Here is a 17,307-nt window from a genome sequence, read left to right on the forward strand (position 1 = left end):
AATAGGAGTAAAGCAGATTGCCCTCCATAATGTGGGTGGGCCTCATCCAATCCACTGGAGGACTACATAGAACAAAAGACTGACCTCCCCAGAGAAGGAGGGAATTCAGTGGCAGATAGCCTGTGGACTTGAACAGCAACGTTGGCTCTGGCCTGCTGGATTCTCTCACTGGTCTATGCTCATGTGGGCTGGGACCTGGCCCTCTGCCCACTGTTCCCAGCCCCAGTCAGGAGGAAGTCAAGACAGAGTGAGACCCTGCAGATATTGGGTTTGCCAGCCTCTACAACTTCATGAGACAAGACCTTAAATTTCACGGATATATCTCCTATTGGTTCCGGTTCTCTGGAGAACCCTGACTAATACATCTGTTTTAGTGAAATGAAATGGGGTAAAATGAAAGAGAGGTTAAAACAACCTGCTCAAGATTATAAGGAAGGACTGCCCTGGTGGCGCAGTCGTTAAGAATCCGCCTGCCAATGCAGGGGACATGGGTTGGATCCCTGGTCTGGGAAGATCCCACATGCCGTGGAGCAGCTAAGCCCGTGTGCTACAACTACTGAGTCTGCGCTCTAGAGCCCGCGAGCCACAACTACTGAGCCTGCGTGACACAACTACTGAAGCCCGCGTGCCTGGAGCCTGTGCTCTGCAACAAGAGAAGCCTCCACGATGAGAAACCCGCACACCACAACAAAGAGTAGCCCCTGCTCGCCGCAACTAGAGAAAGCCCACGTGTAGCAACGAAGACCCAACGCAGCCAAAAATAAATAAAGCAAGAAAGAAAAAAAGAAAGAGAAAGAAGATTATAAGGGAAGGCAAGGCTGGAGTTGAAATCCAGATCCATTGGTATTTGCCTTGATGCTTAACCAGCATGGTTACAACACAGCATCTGATCCCTGCCACCCCTGACTTCATCTCCTCACACTCTTCCCCATGCTACTCCATCCCACTCCTGGCTTCCATGTGTCCGCTGTGCCACCTCATGGCCTTTGCACATGCTGTTCCCACTGCCTGGAACAGCCATCCAGCAGTTATCTACACTTCTGTGTCCTTCACCTCATTCAAGTTTCCATGCAAATATCTCCCTCTCAGAGACGCCCTTCTGACCATGCTATATCACATAGTACAGTGTCACCCTTTAGCCCCTCACCTAGCTATATTTTTCTTCACAGTACTTCTCACTACTTGAGATATTAAATATTTGTTTGTTTCCTGTCTGTCTCGTACCATTTCATTGAAGCGGTTTGTTTTCATTGCAAGCTTCATTGAAGGCAGAGATTTTGTCTGTTTTGGTCATTAGAATACTGCTAGACATATAGTATAGTAGGTGCTAAATACATGTTTGTTAAGAGAACCAAGAACCCCACTAGCCACACACCATTGTCATACTTTGAGCTCTTTGCTAAAACTCAACTTCCAGCCTGCATCAACTCCAAACTGCTGAATCCTCAGAATCAGCCAAATGTTTGTCAGCCACCAGCCCTGTTCCTGGATCCCTCCTCCCTCAGACTATCATCTTTTCCCATCTTGGTCTCCTCTAGTTCACCTGATTCACCCAGACCCTTCTCCAATCAGCAGCACAATCTCTGATGCACTATTTCTCCTGAAAGCCCGGCTGTGATTTTGTCTGTATGTGTTTTTGTGGATCACATGTCTGTCTGTCCTGTCACCCCAAAGGAGCTGTGGGTGCCCTGAGGATGCTGATAGAATCAACACAATCTAATCACCTGGAACCTTCCTCAAGGACCCAATAATCACCATGGCACCTGCTGCGTGACAGGACACACACAGGCACACATGGGGACCTCCCACTTCTCTAAGGGGGGAAGATGCTGACCTGAGGGACCAAACCCAACACAAATACTGTTTTTTTTAACATCTTTATTGGAGCATAATTGCTTTACAGTGGTGTGTTAGTTTCTGCCGTATAACAAAGTGAGTCACCTATACGTATACATATATCCCGATATCCCCTCCCTCTTGCGTCTCCCTCCCCCCCTCCCTATCCCACCCCCTTAGGTGGTCACAAAGCACCAAGCTGATCTCCCTGTGCTATGCGGCTGCTTCCCACTAGCTATCTATTTTACATTTGGTAGTGTATATATGTCCATGCCACTCTCTCACTTCGTCCCAGCTTACCCTTCCCCCTCTCCGTGTCCTCAAGTCCATTCTCTACGTCTGCATCTTTATTCCTGTCCTGCCCCTAGGTTCTTTAGAACCATTTTTTTTGTAGATTCCATATATATGTGTTAGCATACAGTATTTTTTTATTGTTGCAAATTTATTTTCCCAAATTTCTTACCATTTACTTTATAATTTTGTCCTTTATTTTATTAGGTAATCTTTTTTTTTGAATTTTTGAATTTTATTTTATTTATTTTTTATACAGCAGGTTCTTATTAGTTATCTATTTTATACACATTAGTGTATATATGTCAATCCCAATCTCCCAGTTCATCCCACCACCACCCCACCACCACCACTTTCCCCTCTTGATGTCCATACGTTTGTTCTCTACATCTGTGTCTCTATTTATGCCCTGCAAACTGGCTCATCTGTACCATTTTTCTAGGTTCCACATATATTGTTAGCATACAGTATTAACACAAATACTTTTAAGGGGTCTTTCTTAGGTAGCCTGACCCTGGCTGGCCTTTCCAGCCTCACCTCCTGCCACTCCGCCATGAAGCAGTCTTTGTGCCAGAGACAGACACAGAGGGTTACTCACAATGAACTCTCAAGCCTCCCTACCTTTGTTCAGGCTTTCCCTTGGCTTTGCAAGCTCCGCCCTCAACCACCACCTGAATTCTCTTACTCATCTTTCCAGTATCACCTTGGGCTTTAGGGCCTATTTGATAGAGACTCATGCCTTCCCTGAAACAGTCAATCCCTTCCTCTGTGTTGTATATAATTTTGCATATTCTCCCATCTTTAGTGCACTTTAGAATAAGGGCTCCACGGGAATTTCCTGGTTGTCTAGTGGTTAGGACTCTGTGCGCTCACTGCCGAGGGCCTGGGCTCAACCCCTGGTCGGAGAACTAAGATCCTGCAAGCTGTGAGGTGCGGCCAATAAATAAATAAAATAAATAAATAAATAGAGGGCTCCAGATTTGGAATTTGTCTCTCACTGAAACCAAAGCTTGCCAAAGGTGGGACTTCCCTGGTGGCGCACAGTGGTTAAGAATCCGCCTGCCAATGCAGGGGACACAGGTTCAAGTCCTGGTCCAGGAAGATCCCACATGCCGCGGAGCAACTAAGCCCACGAGCCACCGCGCGCCTAGAGCCGGTGCTCCACAAGAGAAGGCACCGCAATGAGAAGCCCATGCACCGCAGCGAAGAGTAGCCCCCGCTCGATGCAACTAGAAAAAGCCTGTGCACAGCAACAAAGACCCAACACAGCCAAAAAAAAACAAACAAAAAAGCTTGCCAGAGGAGAAAACTCCAACAAACGTGAGAAAACAAGCTCAGAGAGGTTAAGTTACTTGCCCAAGGTCACATAGCTAAGTAAAGGAAAGAGGCAGGACCCAACCTCAGGACATCTGGGGCTCTAAAAGCCCAAACTTTTAACCCCCAAGCTGTACTGCCTTTCATACCCTGCTATAATCATGTGTACTTGTGGCCTGCTGTAGCTGCAGAAGGGTAACGGTCTGTAAAAAGGTTGAAGAGAAAGGAGTTGGACCATAAGAATCTGCTGGCTTTCGTCCAATGCTATCCAAAGCCAAAGACCCTGTGTCCAGTAGATGGGAGTCTCTGGAGTAGTTATATTTCCTGGGAGCAGGACAGCTGGGTCAGTTTCCCTGGAGACCATCAAATGCTAACCTGTCCTTCCTTCTGCCCCTCATCTTACATTTATAGAAGCTCTCTGGGTTTCCCACGCTGTGCTTGGTCCTGGAGTTACAATGGTCCTGGGTGGCCCAAGCAGGGAAACAAAACACCTACAGCTCAACATGGTAAGTGCCATCTCTAAAAGAGAGCCTGTGGGAGCTCAGAGGAGGAAGATGGTGTCCAACCCTGCAAGACAGGGTCAAGGCCCAGGAAGGCTGCTTGGAGGACGTGATGCTTGAGCTGAACATTAGAGAAGTATGTACCCACATTTTCTTGTGGCATATTTAGGGTTTCACTTTTCACATGAAGTTTTGTTTAATGCACTGGGAATTTATTTTAGTATAAGATGTGAGGTTGAAATATAACATAATTTACTTTTTCAAATGGTACACTTGTTGCAAATGTTTTTCAAATAATCCATCTTTCCTCACTGGAGATGCCATCTCTATCATATGCTGCAATGGTGTACGTTTGATCTATTTCTTCACTTTTTATTCTGTTCCATTGATCTAGGTAGGGAGATGCTATACCTTAGTGGCAAAGTTTGCAGCCTCTGCAGTCTAGACTGACTATCTGGGGCGTACCTGTTTCTTCATTTGTGAAATGGAGATAATAATAGCACCTACTTCATATGGTGGCTGTAAAGATTGAATGAGGTTATGCACATAAAGTACTCATTACAGTGCCTGGCACAGAGTCATCAATCAATGAATGTCAGCTGCTATGACGATCCCTATCTGCCCATTCCTATACCAGTAACCCAGAAAGGTGAAATTACTAAGTATACAGCTTTGAGTCAGATGGGACAGTCTGCTACTTACTACCCTGCATGACCTCGGGCAAGTTACTTACCTTTTACCTTCTCTCCGCTTTGTTTTCCTCATTCATACATGGGGATATAAAAGTACCTACTGCAGCCTGTTGTGAAAATCAAACATGCAGTGTCGCAAAAGGCATGACACATAATAGCCCCTCGATGAATGTTTAATCTTCTGCTGATTATTATGACACTATAATTTATTTTCTGTCTTTATGTGTTGCAGGGCAAGCCCCTTCTCGTTATCTTTCCCCCCAAAATTTTCTGGGGAGTGGCAATCTTTCAGGGCCACATCTATTGTGGGTGAATAAGATAGAATTTCTGGATCTGCAAGGCTGATGCCTGGCCCCTGAACTGTGTTGAAAGTCGCTGTGACTAGTGAGGTCTTGAGTGGGTAACCAGTAGGATTTTGGGGAAGGGAGTGGAGGTGGGCCTTTGAAGCTCATATAGCAGGTTTCTAAAAATATTTTAATTTTGCCTTAATTTTTACTTTAACAAAGGAATTTGCATAGTTTAAAAGGCCAACTAGTTCTATAAGGCATTCAATGAAAAATAACAGTCCCCTGCTCCATTCTCCTACCCCCTCCCTACACATACACTCCTCCATAAACCACTCTCAAGTTTCTTGGCTGCTTTTTTGGGTACTTACCTCTATATATTTTTTGTTTGTTTGTTTTTGTTTTGGGCAGTGCTGCACAGCTTCTGGGATCTTAGTTCCCCAACCAGGGATTGAACCTGGGCCACAGCAGTGAAAGCGCTGAGTCCTGACCACTGGACCACTAGGAATTCCCAATATTTCTAAATAACATGTTCATATTATTCTTTCTTTTTTTTTTTTTTTTTCTATTTTAGATATAATCAGTTGACTGCCTGCCATGGAAAATGAGGATATAGTTCTCTCTAATCCTCTCCCCATATACTCCCCTCCCCCACCCTCTCAATTCAAATATATTCCAAATTTTAGTTAATTCAACACTTAGTGTTTACATTATTATGGCTGTGAAAATATTCTACACAGCTGAGTTATGTAGTGTTTGTGCTAAGACTCTGTGAATCTGTAAAAACTGGTTTTATTAATTAACATCAGGGACATGGGGCTGAGAAACTTCGTTCTCTAAAATCATACAGTCACAAATTTTCTGTTTGAAATCAAGCAGTGAGAATGGAATATCCCACTGTTGCTGGAGGTTTAACGCATGTTGATTACTTTGATATAGAGAAGCAGCCTCGATTTCCAACCTAGGTGCAAAGCTTCAGATATTGGGGTTTTGGACATAACATTGTACAATTATCTTAATTATGTAGTTATCTATTACATAATTATCTAAAATTAGTTAACTTTGTAGTTTCCAAGTGGATTCTCAGTTCACTTCTCATTCCAGGCTGTTGTTAACTCCTTCACTTACATCTGTGCTTACCTTGAACCTGTCAAAATACTGCTTCATTTAAATATCACCTGAACTCAACCATTTCCCATATCCTGTAATGACCTGGCTTTTTCCTTTGTTTGATGAGCGGCTCCACTTCCTCTAGTGTGTGCTCTCTCTTGCAGCAGCAAGTGAATAAACCTAACTATCCAACTACAGTTATGTTCTTAGTGGTCTTTATCAGACAGGCTTTTATAATTCTCCTTCCTTTCTTTTATAACTCTGTTTTCCCTGAAGTTGATAATTGCCTGACCTTTTCTTTCACTCGGTTTTCTATATACCTATCATGAATTCATCCCCCAAATTCTGAAAGACGTATACACCTTCTCTTAATACCTTAAACACATCATGTGATTCCTCTGTCCCCACAGTTTTTTTCCCTTAAAGACCCCCTCCTGAAGCACTTCTTCCGGCTCCAAGTCTTACTGGTTGCCCCTCTGAGTTTCTCTTTTAAAATATGACAACCTCTGTTCTAACACCTATCTCAGGACACCTATCTCAGGGCACCTGTTAGTTGTCAATGCATCTGCTATCCTGACTCCTGCTTTCCTCCTTCCACCTCAGAAGGGTCCGTGTCTTGACATCTCTATTTCTCCAAAGTCTGTCGTGACGCTCAAGAAACGTTCCACTGAATGAATGAATAAAAGAATAAGTAAGTGAATAAATGAATGAATGAATGAGTGGAATTTTTGTGCAGGAGAAGTGAGTTTAAGAGGAACGATATTACATTCCCATCTTGTCGCAAGGCTTAAGGGTGTCCTCAGGCTGTCTACAAGCCCCACGCCAGCTTGGAGCGGGGTCTCGAGGGAGGGAAGCATCACCGAAAGCCCTCTGGGCCCAGGTCGCGGCTGCAGGACCGGAGGCGGCTAAGCACAGCCTAGGTCAAGACCGCGGCCACGAGCCTGCCCGGCGCCGCTCGAGGACTACAACTCCCAGAAGGCCTCGCGGCGGCGGAGCACGAGCCGTGGAGGATTCCGGACGCTGACGTCGGAGCTGTGCGGCGCAGGGAAGACGCTGGGCTGGGAGGTAAGTGTAGGAGGAGGGCTGAGGATTGAGAGCAGAGGCCGGAGGGCGGGAGCGACGGTGGAGCGGCCCTGAGGTTAGGTGGTACGGAGGGGTGAGGTAGAAGGACAGGGAATGGGTTTCAAATGAAGAGCGGGTAGCGGGGTGTCAGGGACCTTGAGCTCTGCTTCCTCTTCCCGCAGTGACCATGACGAAATTAGCGCAGTGGCTGTGGGGGCTGGCGCTCCTGGGCTCCACCTGGGCTGCTTTGACCATGGGAGCCCTGGGCCTGGAGCTGCCCTCGTCTTGCCGGGAGGTCCTGTGGTCCCTGCCCGCCTACTTGCTGGTGTCCGCCGGCTGCTATGCACTGGGTACTGTGGGCTATCGCGTGGCCACTTTTCACGACTGCGAGGACGCCGCCCGCGAGCTGCAGGGCCAGATCCAGGAGGCCCGAGCCGACTTGGCCCGCAGGGGGATGCGCTTCTGACACCCTAACCTGATTCCCGCACGGACGGCCTGCTCTCCCCTCCCCCATTAAAGCGCCAGTTTATTTTCTAACTTTGGTTTGAGTATGGAGTATGGATGATGGGAATTGGGGATTCTGTGTACCAGCTGTTGAGAAGTGAGAGGTAGAAGAGCCACCTTCCTGAGGCTCTCTCAGCCTTTATCTTTGCATTCTGCTGGTACTTCCTCCTATTTGCTCCGAAGGAGGCAAAGACGCCCTTCTCAAGATCTCTCAGAATGGAAAAGTCATTTCATTTTCCTGGTGTTTTTAGCCCTGTTAGGAAGGACTTCTTGACGCCTATTCTTCTTCATAACATCCAAGCTCTGTTCTTTTTAAGGCCTTGCTACGTCTTTACAACTTCTTGGTTCTTTCAGATACCTTTTCTGAGCCAACCCTACCAGCCCAAGAGTAACTGTGGATCAGACAGTTCCCCTCTACCCTTCACCAAACCAGGCAGGTTGACTATCCCTGAACAGAGAACGAGCCTTGATGGGCAAGGGGTAGGGAACAGTTTATTTTAAGGCACATTCTAAAGATTTCATCCGGACCTCCAAAATTAAAAAATAAAATCTTGAAAAAAAATAAAAGCGATTCATCTCCCAGATTCCATCCAGTCTTCTAAATAAAGCCCTTTCTTTAGTCCCTGGATTCTCAAAGCAGTTCTTTTCCTTTACCACAATGCACTTCACCAGTGGAGGTGACCAGCAGGAAGAGCTGAAACAAGGTTTCTTTGGTAGTAAGTTGGCATTAAGGTGCCCAGTGGTCAGGTGAACTCCTTCAGGTTTGTAGAAGTTGATAGTTCCTGTCTTGCTCCTGGGGGTACTTCCAGAAAAGCCAGAAGCGAATGAAGCTGGTGAGGATTCCTGGAAAGTTGGGCACCTGAAATCACAAGGGCTGCTATGAGGAGAGGAGCTGATTTTCCACCTCGTACACTTGTCACCCCGCCCCTGTTCTGCTTACCACAATGTAGGGATCTTTTAGTCGAAACCCATAGAACGTCCAGGAGGCAGAGGTGAGGAGGGTGGCAATGGTGAGTGAAAAGGAGAGACGTTGGGTCGATTTAGTACGAATGACCTTGGCCTGTGGGAAAGGATGAAAGACACTCCTAGCAAGGCACATAGGAAATCTCCCACCTTGCCTAAGAATTTCCTCAGAAGAAAAGTCAAACGTCCTCCCTGATCTTCTGTTACCCAACCTTTCCCTCCTGCCCCCAACTCACCCAACTCTACTGCCCCGTCTCCTTCCAGGATTTGGGTCTTTCCTTCCTCTGGAGTATAAGCTACAGTCTCTGGCTATGGGAGACTTATCTTCCTTTCCTCCCTGGACACCCCCACTCACCAAGTCAGCTAGTGGTGAGAGGTACATACTGATGGTGAAGACACTGCAGAAGAGGCCCAGCTGCTGAAGCCGGGTCTCAGTGTCGGGCACCAGGAGCCAAAAGTAGCCAAAACCCAGGACAAGGACCCCCAGCAGGGTTGCAGTCTGAAGGAGCACAGCATGCTGCAGAGGAGAGAGTAGCCTTACTTCTGGATGTACCAGGAGCCCTCTCTGACTCTGCTGCTGGAATTAATTCATCCTGCCCTCTCCCATGCTCCAGTTGGGGAGCCAACCTTTGCCCAAGCCTCCAGTATTGCACTTGTCACATCCTCTTTCCCACCAGTGACTTGAGCACATGTCTGATCCACGTATAACCCTGGAGGTTTCTAGGAGAGGGAAAGGTATCTTTTTTTTGGTGAGCTTGCTACACAGACTAGGAGCTTAATGCTTGTGTGAATGGGAAAGCAGAGCGGATCATCTCACTCTCAGCCACTGGCACTGACTTTGAAGCAAGTATGGAGACAAAATCCCTTTCCACTCAGTTTGTTGGGCAGCAAGGCACCATCAGGCTAGGCAGAGCTACCAGCTTTGCCAGAATGGGGGACAATATGTGAGTCTCAGAAGGCTGGCTTCATGGCAGAAGGAGGACTGCAAGGCTGGAGGGGTCTTCCAGGAAAAGTTGGCAGTGCCAGCCTGTTATAGTCTTCTAGGAAACAGTGTTTGCCCTGCCAGCAAGGCAGGGCAGGGCATGCAGCAGAGGAAGGGGCTCTACCTTCCGATGGCAGTAGTACAGATACACCAAGATATACAGGGTCTGAAGCACAGCACCCACGGCGTTGACGACGATTAGCGTCCAGTTTCCCTTCAGGGCCCCATAACTCAGCCAGCTCAGGTTGCTGCAGGGTGGAGGGGAGGGACATTCGCCCGCGGGGTTGAGTGTGAGCAGGGGGCCCGAGGGGCCTCGTCCACATTCCTCCTCACCCCTCCCCAACCTCCCTCAGACAGCCTTTCCCGCCGCAGGCATCGCCCCTCTCACTTGACATCCGTGGTGAGAAAGGGCAGGAACTGGACACTGTCCACGCTCCGGGTCATCCGCATGTGCTTGAGGTCCGAGCTGTAACGGGGACCCGAAGGCAGGGGGGAGAGGTCGAAAGGGAGAACCAGGCTGCTGGGGCGTCGAAATCCCCGATGCCTGTCATCCTTTCTGGACAACTGCAGACCCCGGCCCTACCCTCAGCACCCTGGCCTTCTCCCTCAGGTAAAGTGACCAGCCTTGCCCTTGTACCCCGGCCCTCTCGACCCGATTCCACTTTGACCCTAGGTTCCAGATGCAGCCTGGGGCTGAGGCCACGTCTCTGTCCCCTCTCTCCTTTCCTGACTTCCTGGTCCTGCCCCAGCCCAGCCCGTCCGCGCTCTCACAGGCCGGTGGAGAACATGCCGAGAGTGAAGAGCACGCAAGCTCCGGAAAGAAGCGAGTCGGCCAATCCGCCCGCCTCCATCCCTCCCCGAGTCGGATCCCGAGCTCGGCGCCTGCGGCCAGCTAGCAGGAACCGGAGACCGCGACGCCGGAGCCCGCGACGCCGGAGCCCCGCCCCTTTGCGCCCCCGGCTCCGCCCCTGCGCGCTCGGCCGTCCCCCCGGAAACTGAACCGGAACCCGGCCCACCCCTAGAACGTCTAGCAGGAGCTCAGGCCCCGCCCCTCCGAGGGCCTGTCTCGACCTCGCAAGCCTGCTGTCGGCTCGCAGGGTTGCTTGTCTTCCCGTTGCTCTCGGTTTTCTGGCAGGTCTCCTTCCTAAGGCTCCGCGGATTTGTCCCCGGCATCGGCCGCTCCACACTCTCTGCTTACTCCTTAGATCACCCGGACCCCCAGCCTCAACTCACTTTCCCACAGGCCGCGAGCCTACGTGGTAGAACTCAAAAGCTTGCTACGCGGACTTTAACACGCTTTCACGGAGGGCCGGAGCTCAGAACTTAAGTTGCCCAGGGATTGGGAGATTTTTCGCTGTTTGCTGAAGCCTCTTTCCGGTCTCTTCCCTAAGTAACAGGGACTGCCAGGAATCACCAAGTCTTTGTGAGATGCCCTCCCCCTTCAGCCACACTGCCGGCTTTCCGTGACTTGGCCAATCCACTGGACAAACGTATATCACCGACCCCCCCTAGTCCAACCAACTTGCTGCCGGGAACTTTCCCTCCCAGCTTCCCACACATCTCTGCTGGTGCGGCTGTGGGGCGAGCCGCATGCCTCAGCTGGCAGGCGTTCCGAGCTGCTGCCGTGACTCACCCAAGAGCCTGAGTACCTGAACAGTACGCCAAAGCCCAGCGCTGAGAGGGTGCGAGTGGGGCGGAGGTTGGACAGGATGAACTTCCAGAGTGGGGTGCAGCCTAGAACCCGAGAGACTGATGTGGGGAGCACCCCTGTCCTGGACAACCCTCAGAGGAGGAAACACCCCACCCTTGTGGGCTGGTGAGGGGCATGTATTCTTTTCAGAGAGAGGGGAAAAAACTCAAACCCAATTGCTACCGACATAGCACAGAGCCTAGCAGCAGCAGGGACTCAATGGTCTTAAATTAGGATGGAAGGGCAGAAAAGCATGTCCAAAAAACCAAACACATTGCTTTATTTTGAGACAAAGAACATTGTATAAAAAAACTCCAGTTGTAGAAATCAGCAGACACACATCTAATTCATATACAGATTCTGTACTCGTGGGCCCTGCCCTTCAGCCTACAGTCAGTCTAGGCACAGACTCTGTGCACATGGGCACTGCCCTTACAGCTACACTCTAAGAACAGGTTGGCACAGCCCCCCTGCTGGCGCAGCTCTGTGGAGTGATGCCCCAGGGTGGGAGAGGATGTAGTGCCTGGCTACAGTCCTCTCCGTGGCACCTCCACAGAGGAAAGTCTTGGGGGAGATGCTGGGTCAGCCCAAGCATGCTGCCTCTCCTGTCCCTGGCTCCCAAGCAGAAAACTGTCTCTTGCTTTTCCTTCAGAGCCATCCTGGCTCTCTCTGGGAGGGACATCTTTGCCAAGCTCAGTGTCCATCCATGTAAGCCCAAGCTCCTTTCAGCTCGGCTCCCACAGTGCCCTTCTTAAGAGGCCATGTCCACACAGCTCGTTTCTTTGGCTTAAGGGCAGGAATGGAGGGGAAAGGACTGTCTCCACTTCTTTGTCCATCCCTCTGAGGTGGAGGCGAGGATGGCACTGTCAGGCTTGCTGACCTCCTTTGGGTTGAAAGCTTTAATACTGACCCGTTTTGAGGCTGCTGGGTGGCAGCTTGTGCATGTGGTAGGAGTGGTTCCCAGGACTAGGGCTTTGGGAGGGGCCCCAGGCAGGTGAGGGAAGCCCGCCCTGCCCCCTCAGCCCAGTTCCAGTTCTTACAGTGTATGCGGCATACACCTTCATGGGGTTTGCAGCAGCAGGAATGGCAGGAGCAGCACAGCCCAGGCGAGTGGGAAGAGGCGGGGGGCGGCACTGTGACCAATGCTATGTAGAACCTGCACCTCTGGGTCGTCTGCAAGGTGAGAGGGCAGAGGCCCCCAAGGTGAGCGGCCCCCCTATTTGGCACTGGCCCTCAGCCCAGCGAGGTTTCCCCTGCCCCTGCCTGGCAAAAGAGCCACCTCCTGTACCCAACCTCTTCAAGCAGACCCCCTATTGTGCCCCAGGCCCAGTTTGCTCCAGCCACCTACCTGCTGGAAGTCTCTTCTCCTGTGCATTGGCATGGGCCTGAGGACTGTGAGCTGAAAGATAAGGGTGGTCTTAGGCCAGGTACTTGGTACACCAAGGAGGCAGAGGGGTGGGAATGCTGGGTGGGCCAGGCAGTGGGACTTCCCAACCATCCCAGATCACTAGACCAGGCCCAGCATAGGGATGCAGCAAGGAGGCCCACAAGGCTGTGACACTCACTGATTTTGCCATTGACGTTCACCTTCAACCTCAAGCACTGGTCTTCCTGGTAGTGGATGGGTTTGGCTACAAAATAAATCCAGAGAGTGATAAGGAAGGAAACTTTTTTGGAAGAAAATATAAGCGTAAATGCCTCTGACCCTGCTTTCTCAGTCCCTACTCATTTTAATCCCTCTCTTCCCTCTAATCTTTGATTCTCACCTTCCTTAGTTTTTGCCCACTTTCTGCCCCAAGTTCAGTCCAAGCTCCCATTCTTGGGAATAACCCCTGACTTTGGAGGTGGTGGTAAAAAGAACATAGACACTGTCCCCTCCCTACAGCCCATCCTCCACTCCTCCCAGCCTGATGTTGGGGCAACCTGCACAATATGTTCCCCTTACCCGGCCACTTTGTCCTCGCCCTGCCTAAGCCCCACTGACAGGGTGAGGCCTGGATTCATTCTATACAAAGTTGATCTCACAACTTGTAAAATCCACCAGTGGCTCTCCACTGCCCTCAGGATAAAGTCCAAACTCCTTAGCACTTCTTAGGCCCCCATGCTCTACCCTGTCTACTTCTCCAAGCTTCTATCTCCCCACTTCCAAGTGTCCCTCCTGCTCCAGTCAGTCTGAACCATATGAAGTTCCCCGAAGATGTCATGCTCTCTTTGCACATGTCCCCTTGTTTGGCCAGCTCCTCTGTCTGTCCTAAACTCTTGGGTCATCTTCCCCAGGAAGCTTTCTCTGAGGTGCCCCCCCACCCCAGACTAGCAGGTACTCAAGTCATTTCCGCAGGGCCCCTGAGCTCATATCTACCATATGACCCTGTTCTAATGGTCTGTTGATCTATGTATGTCCCTTTCCAGGTTCCTGGAGGACAGGGACTCTGTAATGTTTTATTTATCTCTGTGCCTATAGTGCCAAGCAGAGTGCCCAGGACACAGTAGAAGCTCACTCCACATTTGTAATGGGAATGAGCGAAAACAGACTTCAGGATTGGAAGGGGCCGTCTGCTGCTTGCCTTTCCACTAAGCATGTACCGAAGCATGTACATCATGCCAGGTGCATCCCCCAGTGTGTGCACCTGTGTGCATGCCTCCCGGGCACTCACAGATGTAGTAGTAGCTGTGTCCCTCTTTGAACTCCTTGCCCAGGGTAAAGGGTGTGAAGCGCTGGAACTTCTCAGACAGCTTCTCTGGGCCATGCCTGGCACTGGGCTGGTTGCACTGCCAGCGGACCTGGTCCTTGGATTGGGGTTGGCACAGTTGGTACTGCTCACGCTCCACCAGGTACAGTGTGTACCGCTCCATGGCAGCATCTGCCACAGAGTCATCCTCATAATGAGGACAGATGATGTCCAGGTAGTCATTTAACTGCACATGTACTGTGTAGTCCTCATTCCGAAACCTGGGCATGCGCAGAGGTAGAGAAAGCAGGTGGTCACTCAGAAGCCAGGCCAGAGCCTTGAGCTTCCAAATGTTTACATGACCCCTCACATTTCATACTGGACCACCACCCCCACCAAAGATTTTTTTAAAATCTCAACTTCCAGTATTTAATTTACTGATCTTGATCTCTTAAATATCTTTCCACCATCTCCAAACATTCCCGCCACCATCGTCTGCCACTAATCCTCTAAATAGCATCCACTTAGTATCTTTCAGGTACCAAGGCACTTCCCATAACCTTCCTGATATTTACCCAAAGGTGGGCTTCTAAATATTTCCTCTGCTCACTCTTCTACCTATAAATATTTCCGCAACTCTATTCTACCATTTGCTCCTTTAACTGCTATTAGACCTCAATCTGAGACCCTACTGGCCCATTCTATAATCAAGATCCACATAACCCTTTCTCTTTCCCATGCTAGTACTCGGTGTCCAACAATCTGTCTTCACTTCTCTTACTCCTCTCATTTTTTCCCCTTGACCCACTGAGTATATCTCACATTGTTCAACTTCACTTTTCCCCCAACACCCAGGACATCCATGCCCACAGATAATGTCCAGTCCTTTTGAGTTAAATTGCTTTAATCAATTCATCCAGTCCCCTCAAATCTCCCCTTCTAGCTACTCAAATCTATGCTCAGCTCTCCTTGTCCACTTCTCTCAAAGCACCCCAAAACCTCTCTGTCCCTTTATCTCCAAAAGCCATACTTTCACCTCTTGTGAAATGAGCTCCAGAAATGCTGGAGTTCTCAGATCTGAGAAGGCCTCTCCCCTCCCTCTTCCCAAGATGGAGCCAGCTCACCTCCCCCAGCCCATTCCCCCCAGGCTCCAAAGGCTCCAGCCGGACTGCCCACCGACCCCTCCCCCGCAGCTCTAGACACCTGGCTCCAGTCTAGGCGGGGTCCTAGTAGGGGAAAAAGTGCCTCCCCACCTCCCTCTGCAAGCCGGTCAGCTTCTCTGAATTCCACCAAGCACTGCCAGCTAGAGACTCAGCAGAGTTGGCTGCCAACTTGCTTCAAACCAAAGCCAGGGGCATGGGTGGTGGGGAGAGGGGCAGGGGTTAGGCCAAGAGGCCTCTGAGGTGGGCACCCACTGCCCAGTCAGCATGACCCTTAAGAGGCCTGGCTCTGCAGGAGCATGCCAGTGCTCCAGCTAGGCCTACCAAGACCCCTCCCCCACGCTGGGGAAGAGAGAGAGAGAGAGAGAGAGAGAGAGAGAGAGAGAGGGAGAGAGAGAGAGGGAGAGAGAGAGGGGGGCGGGGAGGAGGAGCAGAGAGAGAGAGAGAGAGAGAGAGAGAGAGAGAGAGAGAGAGGGAGAGAGAGAGAGAGGGAGAGAGAGAGGGGGGCGGGGAGGAGGAGCAGAGAGAGGCTTTTAAAATTCCTCTCTGGAGAGATAAACATAGAAGCCATTTCAGAACAGGTATTTCAGCTCTGGGTCTGGCGTCTTTCCTCCATTCCGGTGACGGACACTGACTCATTCTTCATCTACCTCTGCCACCCACCCCCGCATTCATGAGAACCTGTGAAAATTTCCCTTGTCAAATGTGGACAGCCCCCAGGACCCCAGGATGGCCCAGTGCCCACTTGCTCTGGGTACTGTCCTCCAGGCAAAGGGAGCTGACAGGTCTGAATGGGTGGGGTACCTGCCCCTCTAGCACCAAGGAGGCCAGTGTGCAGCTCACAGTGGCACTGCCCTTCTTCCCATGCTGCCCCCTGCCTGGGGCCTGGAGATCCCAGGGCTGATGCCCACTGCCCTGAGTCACCCATGCCAGCCTCATACCCACCCAGCTCATTACCACCTCATCTTTGCCCTCAAGCTGGGCCTGGCTTGGCTGCTTGTGGCCTCCACTCTGGGCTGGCTTTCTCTTTAGTCCTGGGTATGGTAGAGTGTGTGTGTGTGTGTGTGTGTGTGTGTGTGTGTGTGTGTGTGTCCAGATGGACAGGGCAGAAGCTGTGCTTGGTGGGTGCGCCCATCACTCCCCTCCTGGGGGTACAATCTGCTCCACTTAGCACTCCTTTGACTCTTGCTCTCCATCTGGGAAAGGGGGGCAGCGGCGTCAGGGAAGGCGGGGAGCGGGGGCAAGGAAGAGGCTCCTTCCTGAAAGAGAGGAAACCTGGGAGCTTGGGAACGGAAAAGGCCAGGGTCCCCCCCTCCCTACTCCTGGCTTCCTGTCCCCTCCTCCTCCTTCAGCCAACACCTGGCATGGGCATAAACAGGGACTTTGCTCTCTCCCTCTAGGACAAGATTGGGTCAAAGAAGCAAAGAACAGAGAGCAAGGAGTGAGGTGGGGGAGGGCTGACTGCACTGCCCCATCAGGTGGCCAATGGGCAAGAGGGCATTGCCCTCTGGGGTTGGCAGCTGGCTGTTCCCTCCCTGCCCAACTCACCACAGATGACAGACCCCCTACCCGGCAATGCTGCCACAGGGTCAAGAGGAAACTGGCACAATCTATTTCTCAAGGGGAGTGGGGGGTAGGCCTGCTAGGGCTGCCGGTGGCTGGGCTGAGTGAAGTGTTTCCCCCCCCCAACCCCAAGGTGTCCAGCCCTCCTTTCCTTACTCCACCTTACCCCCCTCTCCCGTTTTCCTGCAAATATTGTTCCCATAACTTCAGAAAACTCAAGAACAAAGAACAAAGGGTCCGATGGAGCTTCTCCCTTCCCGTACCATTTGCCTCACAGCCCTAAACCTGCCCCGGAGAAATTAACTCCTTCCTGCCCAGAGCCCTTTGTAACCCCTTTAACCCCTTCCTGTCCTCTGGAAACTTTCCCACGACCTCCCTCTCCCCTTCTCTTCAGTTTTACTACCTGAACCTCAGATACCCTCAAGCCTACCCACACACAGCATGTGCCTCATTCATGCCACCTCAAAAGACTCTTGAGGGGGGAGGGCTTTCCAGGGTGACCTTAAATACAGAATGAACACTTAATGCTGGCAGCCCAGGTCCCTCCCGAAGGGTCCTTCCAGGATTACAATAAGCATTCTGCTTACTCCGGATGTCAAGACCTGTCAGTGTGGGCAGATGCCCAAGTAACACACAAGGAGAGGCACAGAGGCTTTCTCAATGGAAGGGCCTAGAACAAGAGCCCTG

At 50.7% G+C, this 17,307-nt stretch overlaps 3 protein-coding genes across 7 annotated transcripts; 1 reads left to right on the forward strand and 2 right to left on the reverse strand.

Annotated features, from left to right (window-relative positions):
- The first annotated feature begins 6,998 nt into the window (after nt 1–6,998).
- DPM3 (dolichyl-phosphate mannosyltransferase subunit 3, regulatory) lies at nt 6,999–7,626 on the forward strand. Of its 2 annotated transcripts, none has more exons than XM_007108889.2 (2): nt 6,999–7,092; nt 7,272–7,626. In XM_007108889.2, the coding sequence occupies exon 2, from the start codon at nt 7,277–7,279 to the stop codon at nt 7,553–7,555; it is 279 nt and encodes a 92-aa protein (XP_007108951.1). In that variant the 5' UTR covers nt 6,999–7,092; nt 7,272–7,276; the 3' UTR covers nt 7,556–7,626. The 2 variants fall into 2 exon arrangements, with proteins under 2 accessions (XP_007108951.1, XP_028339330.1); XM_028483529.1 differs by having other exon boundaries at nt 7,092–7,165.
- Nucleotides 7,627–8,063: 437 nt separating this feature from the next.
- Nucleotides 8,064–11,032, reverse strand: SLC50A1 (solute carrier family 50 member 1). Of its 3 annotated transcripts, none has more exons than XM_007108886.4 (6): nt 10,772–11,032; nt 9,927–10,004; nt 9,663–9,786; nt 8,912–9,073; nt 8,534–8,653; nt 8,064–8,452 (listed from the first exon to the last, which is right to left on the reverse strand). In XM_007108886.4, the coding sequence occupies exons 2-6, from the start codon at nt 9,986–9,988 to the stop codon at nt 8,351–8,353; spliced, it is 570 nt and encodes a 189-aa protein (XP_007108948.1). In that variant the 5' UTR covers nt 9,989–10,004; nt 10,772–11,032; the 3' UTR covers nt 8,064–8,350. The 3 variants fall into 3 exon arrangements, with proteins under 3 accessions (XP_007108948.1, XP_007108947.1, XP_007108949.1); XM_007108885.4 differs by lacking the exon at nt 10,772–11,032 and adding an exon at nt 10,310–10,479; XM_007108887.4 differs by lacking the exons at nt 8,912–9,073; nt 10,772–11,032 and adding an exon at nt 10,310–10,480.
- Nucleotides 11,033–11,308: 276 nt separating this feature from the next.
- On the reverse strand, nt 11,309–15,228 carry EFNA1 (ephrin A1). Of its 2 annotated transcripts, XM_028483528.2 has the most exons (4): nt 13,883–15,202; nt 12,794–12,859; nt 12,577–12,627; nt 11,440–12,401 (listed from the first exon to the last, which is right to left on the reverse strand). In XM_028483528.2, the coding sequence occupies exons 1-4, from the start codon at nt 14,184–14,186 to the stop codon at nt 12,289–12,291; spliced, it is 534 nt and encodes a 177-aa protein (XP_028339329.1). In that variant the 5' UTR covers nt 14,187–15,202; the 3' UTR covers nt 11,440–12,288. The 2 variants fall into 2 exon arrangements, with proteins under 2 accessions (XP_054938180.1, XP_028339329.1); XM_055082205.1 differs by having other exon boundaries at nt 11,309–12,401; nt 12,577–12,859; nt 13,883–15,228.
- Between the last annotated feature and the right edge of the window lie 2,079 nt (nt 15,229–17,307).

This window comes from Physeter macrocephalus, unplaced genomic scaffold (genome assembly GCF_002837175.3).
Source record: "Physeter macrocephalus isolate SW-GA unplaced genomic scaffold, ASM283717v5 random_40, whole genome shotgun sequence".
NCBI lineage: Eukaryota > Metazoa > Chordata > Mammalia > Artiodactyla > Physeteridae > Physeter > Physeter macrocephalus.

What these genes read in the sequence shown, in the direction of transcription:
- SLC50A1 (XM_007108885.4), bottom strand. Translation starts at nt 10,389, where the DNA reads ATGGAGGCGGGCGGATTGGCCGACTCGCTTCTTTCCGGAGCTTGCGTG. An exon ending in GGCATGTTCTCCACCGGCCT is followed by an intron (nt 10,005 to 10,309) that starts GTGAGAGCGCGG and finishes TCCCCGTTACAG; the next exon opens with CTCGGACCTCAAGCACATGC. An exon ending in TGTACTACTGCCATCGGAAG is followed by an intron (nt 9,074 to 9,662) that starts GTAGAGCCCCTT and finishes TCTCCTCTGCAG; the next exon opens with CATGCTGTGCTCCTTCAGAC.
- EFNA1 (XM_055082205.1), bottom strand. Translation starts at nt 14,186, where the DNA reads ATGCCCAGGTTTCGGAATGAGGACTACACAGTACATGTGCAGTTAAAT. An exon ending in ACACAGCTACTACTACATCT is followed by an intron (nt 12,860 to 13,882) that starts GTGAGTGCCCGG and finishes TTTATTTTGTAG; the next exon opens with CCAAACCCATCCACTACCAG. An exon ending in GGAGAAGAGACTTCCAGCAG is followed by an intron (nt 12,402 to 12,576) that starts GTAGGTGGCTGG and finishes CTCACCTTGCAG; the next exon opens with ACGACCCAGAGGTGCAGGTT.
- DPM3 (XM_007108889.2), top strand. Translation starts at nt 7,277, where the DNA reads ATGACGAAATTAGCGCAGTGGCTGTGGGGGCTGGCGCTCCTGGGCTCC.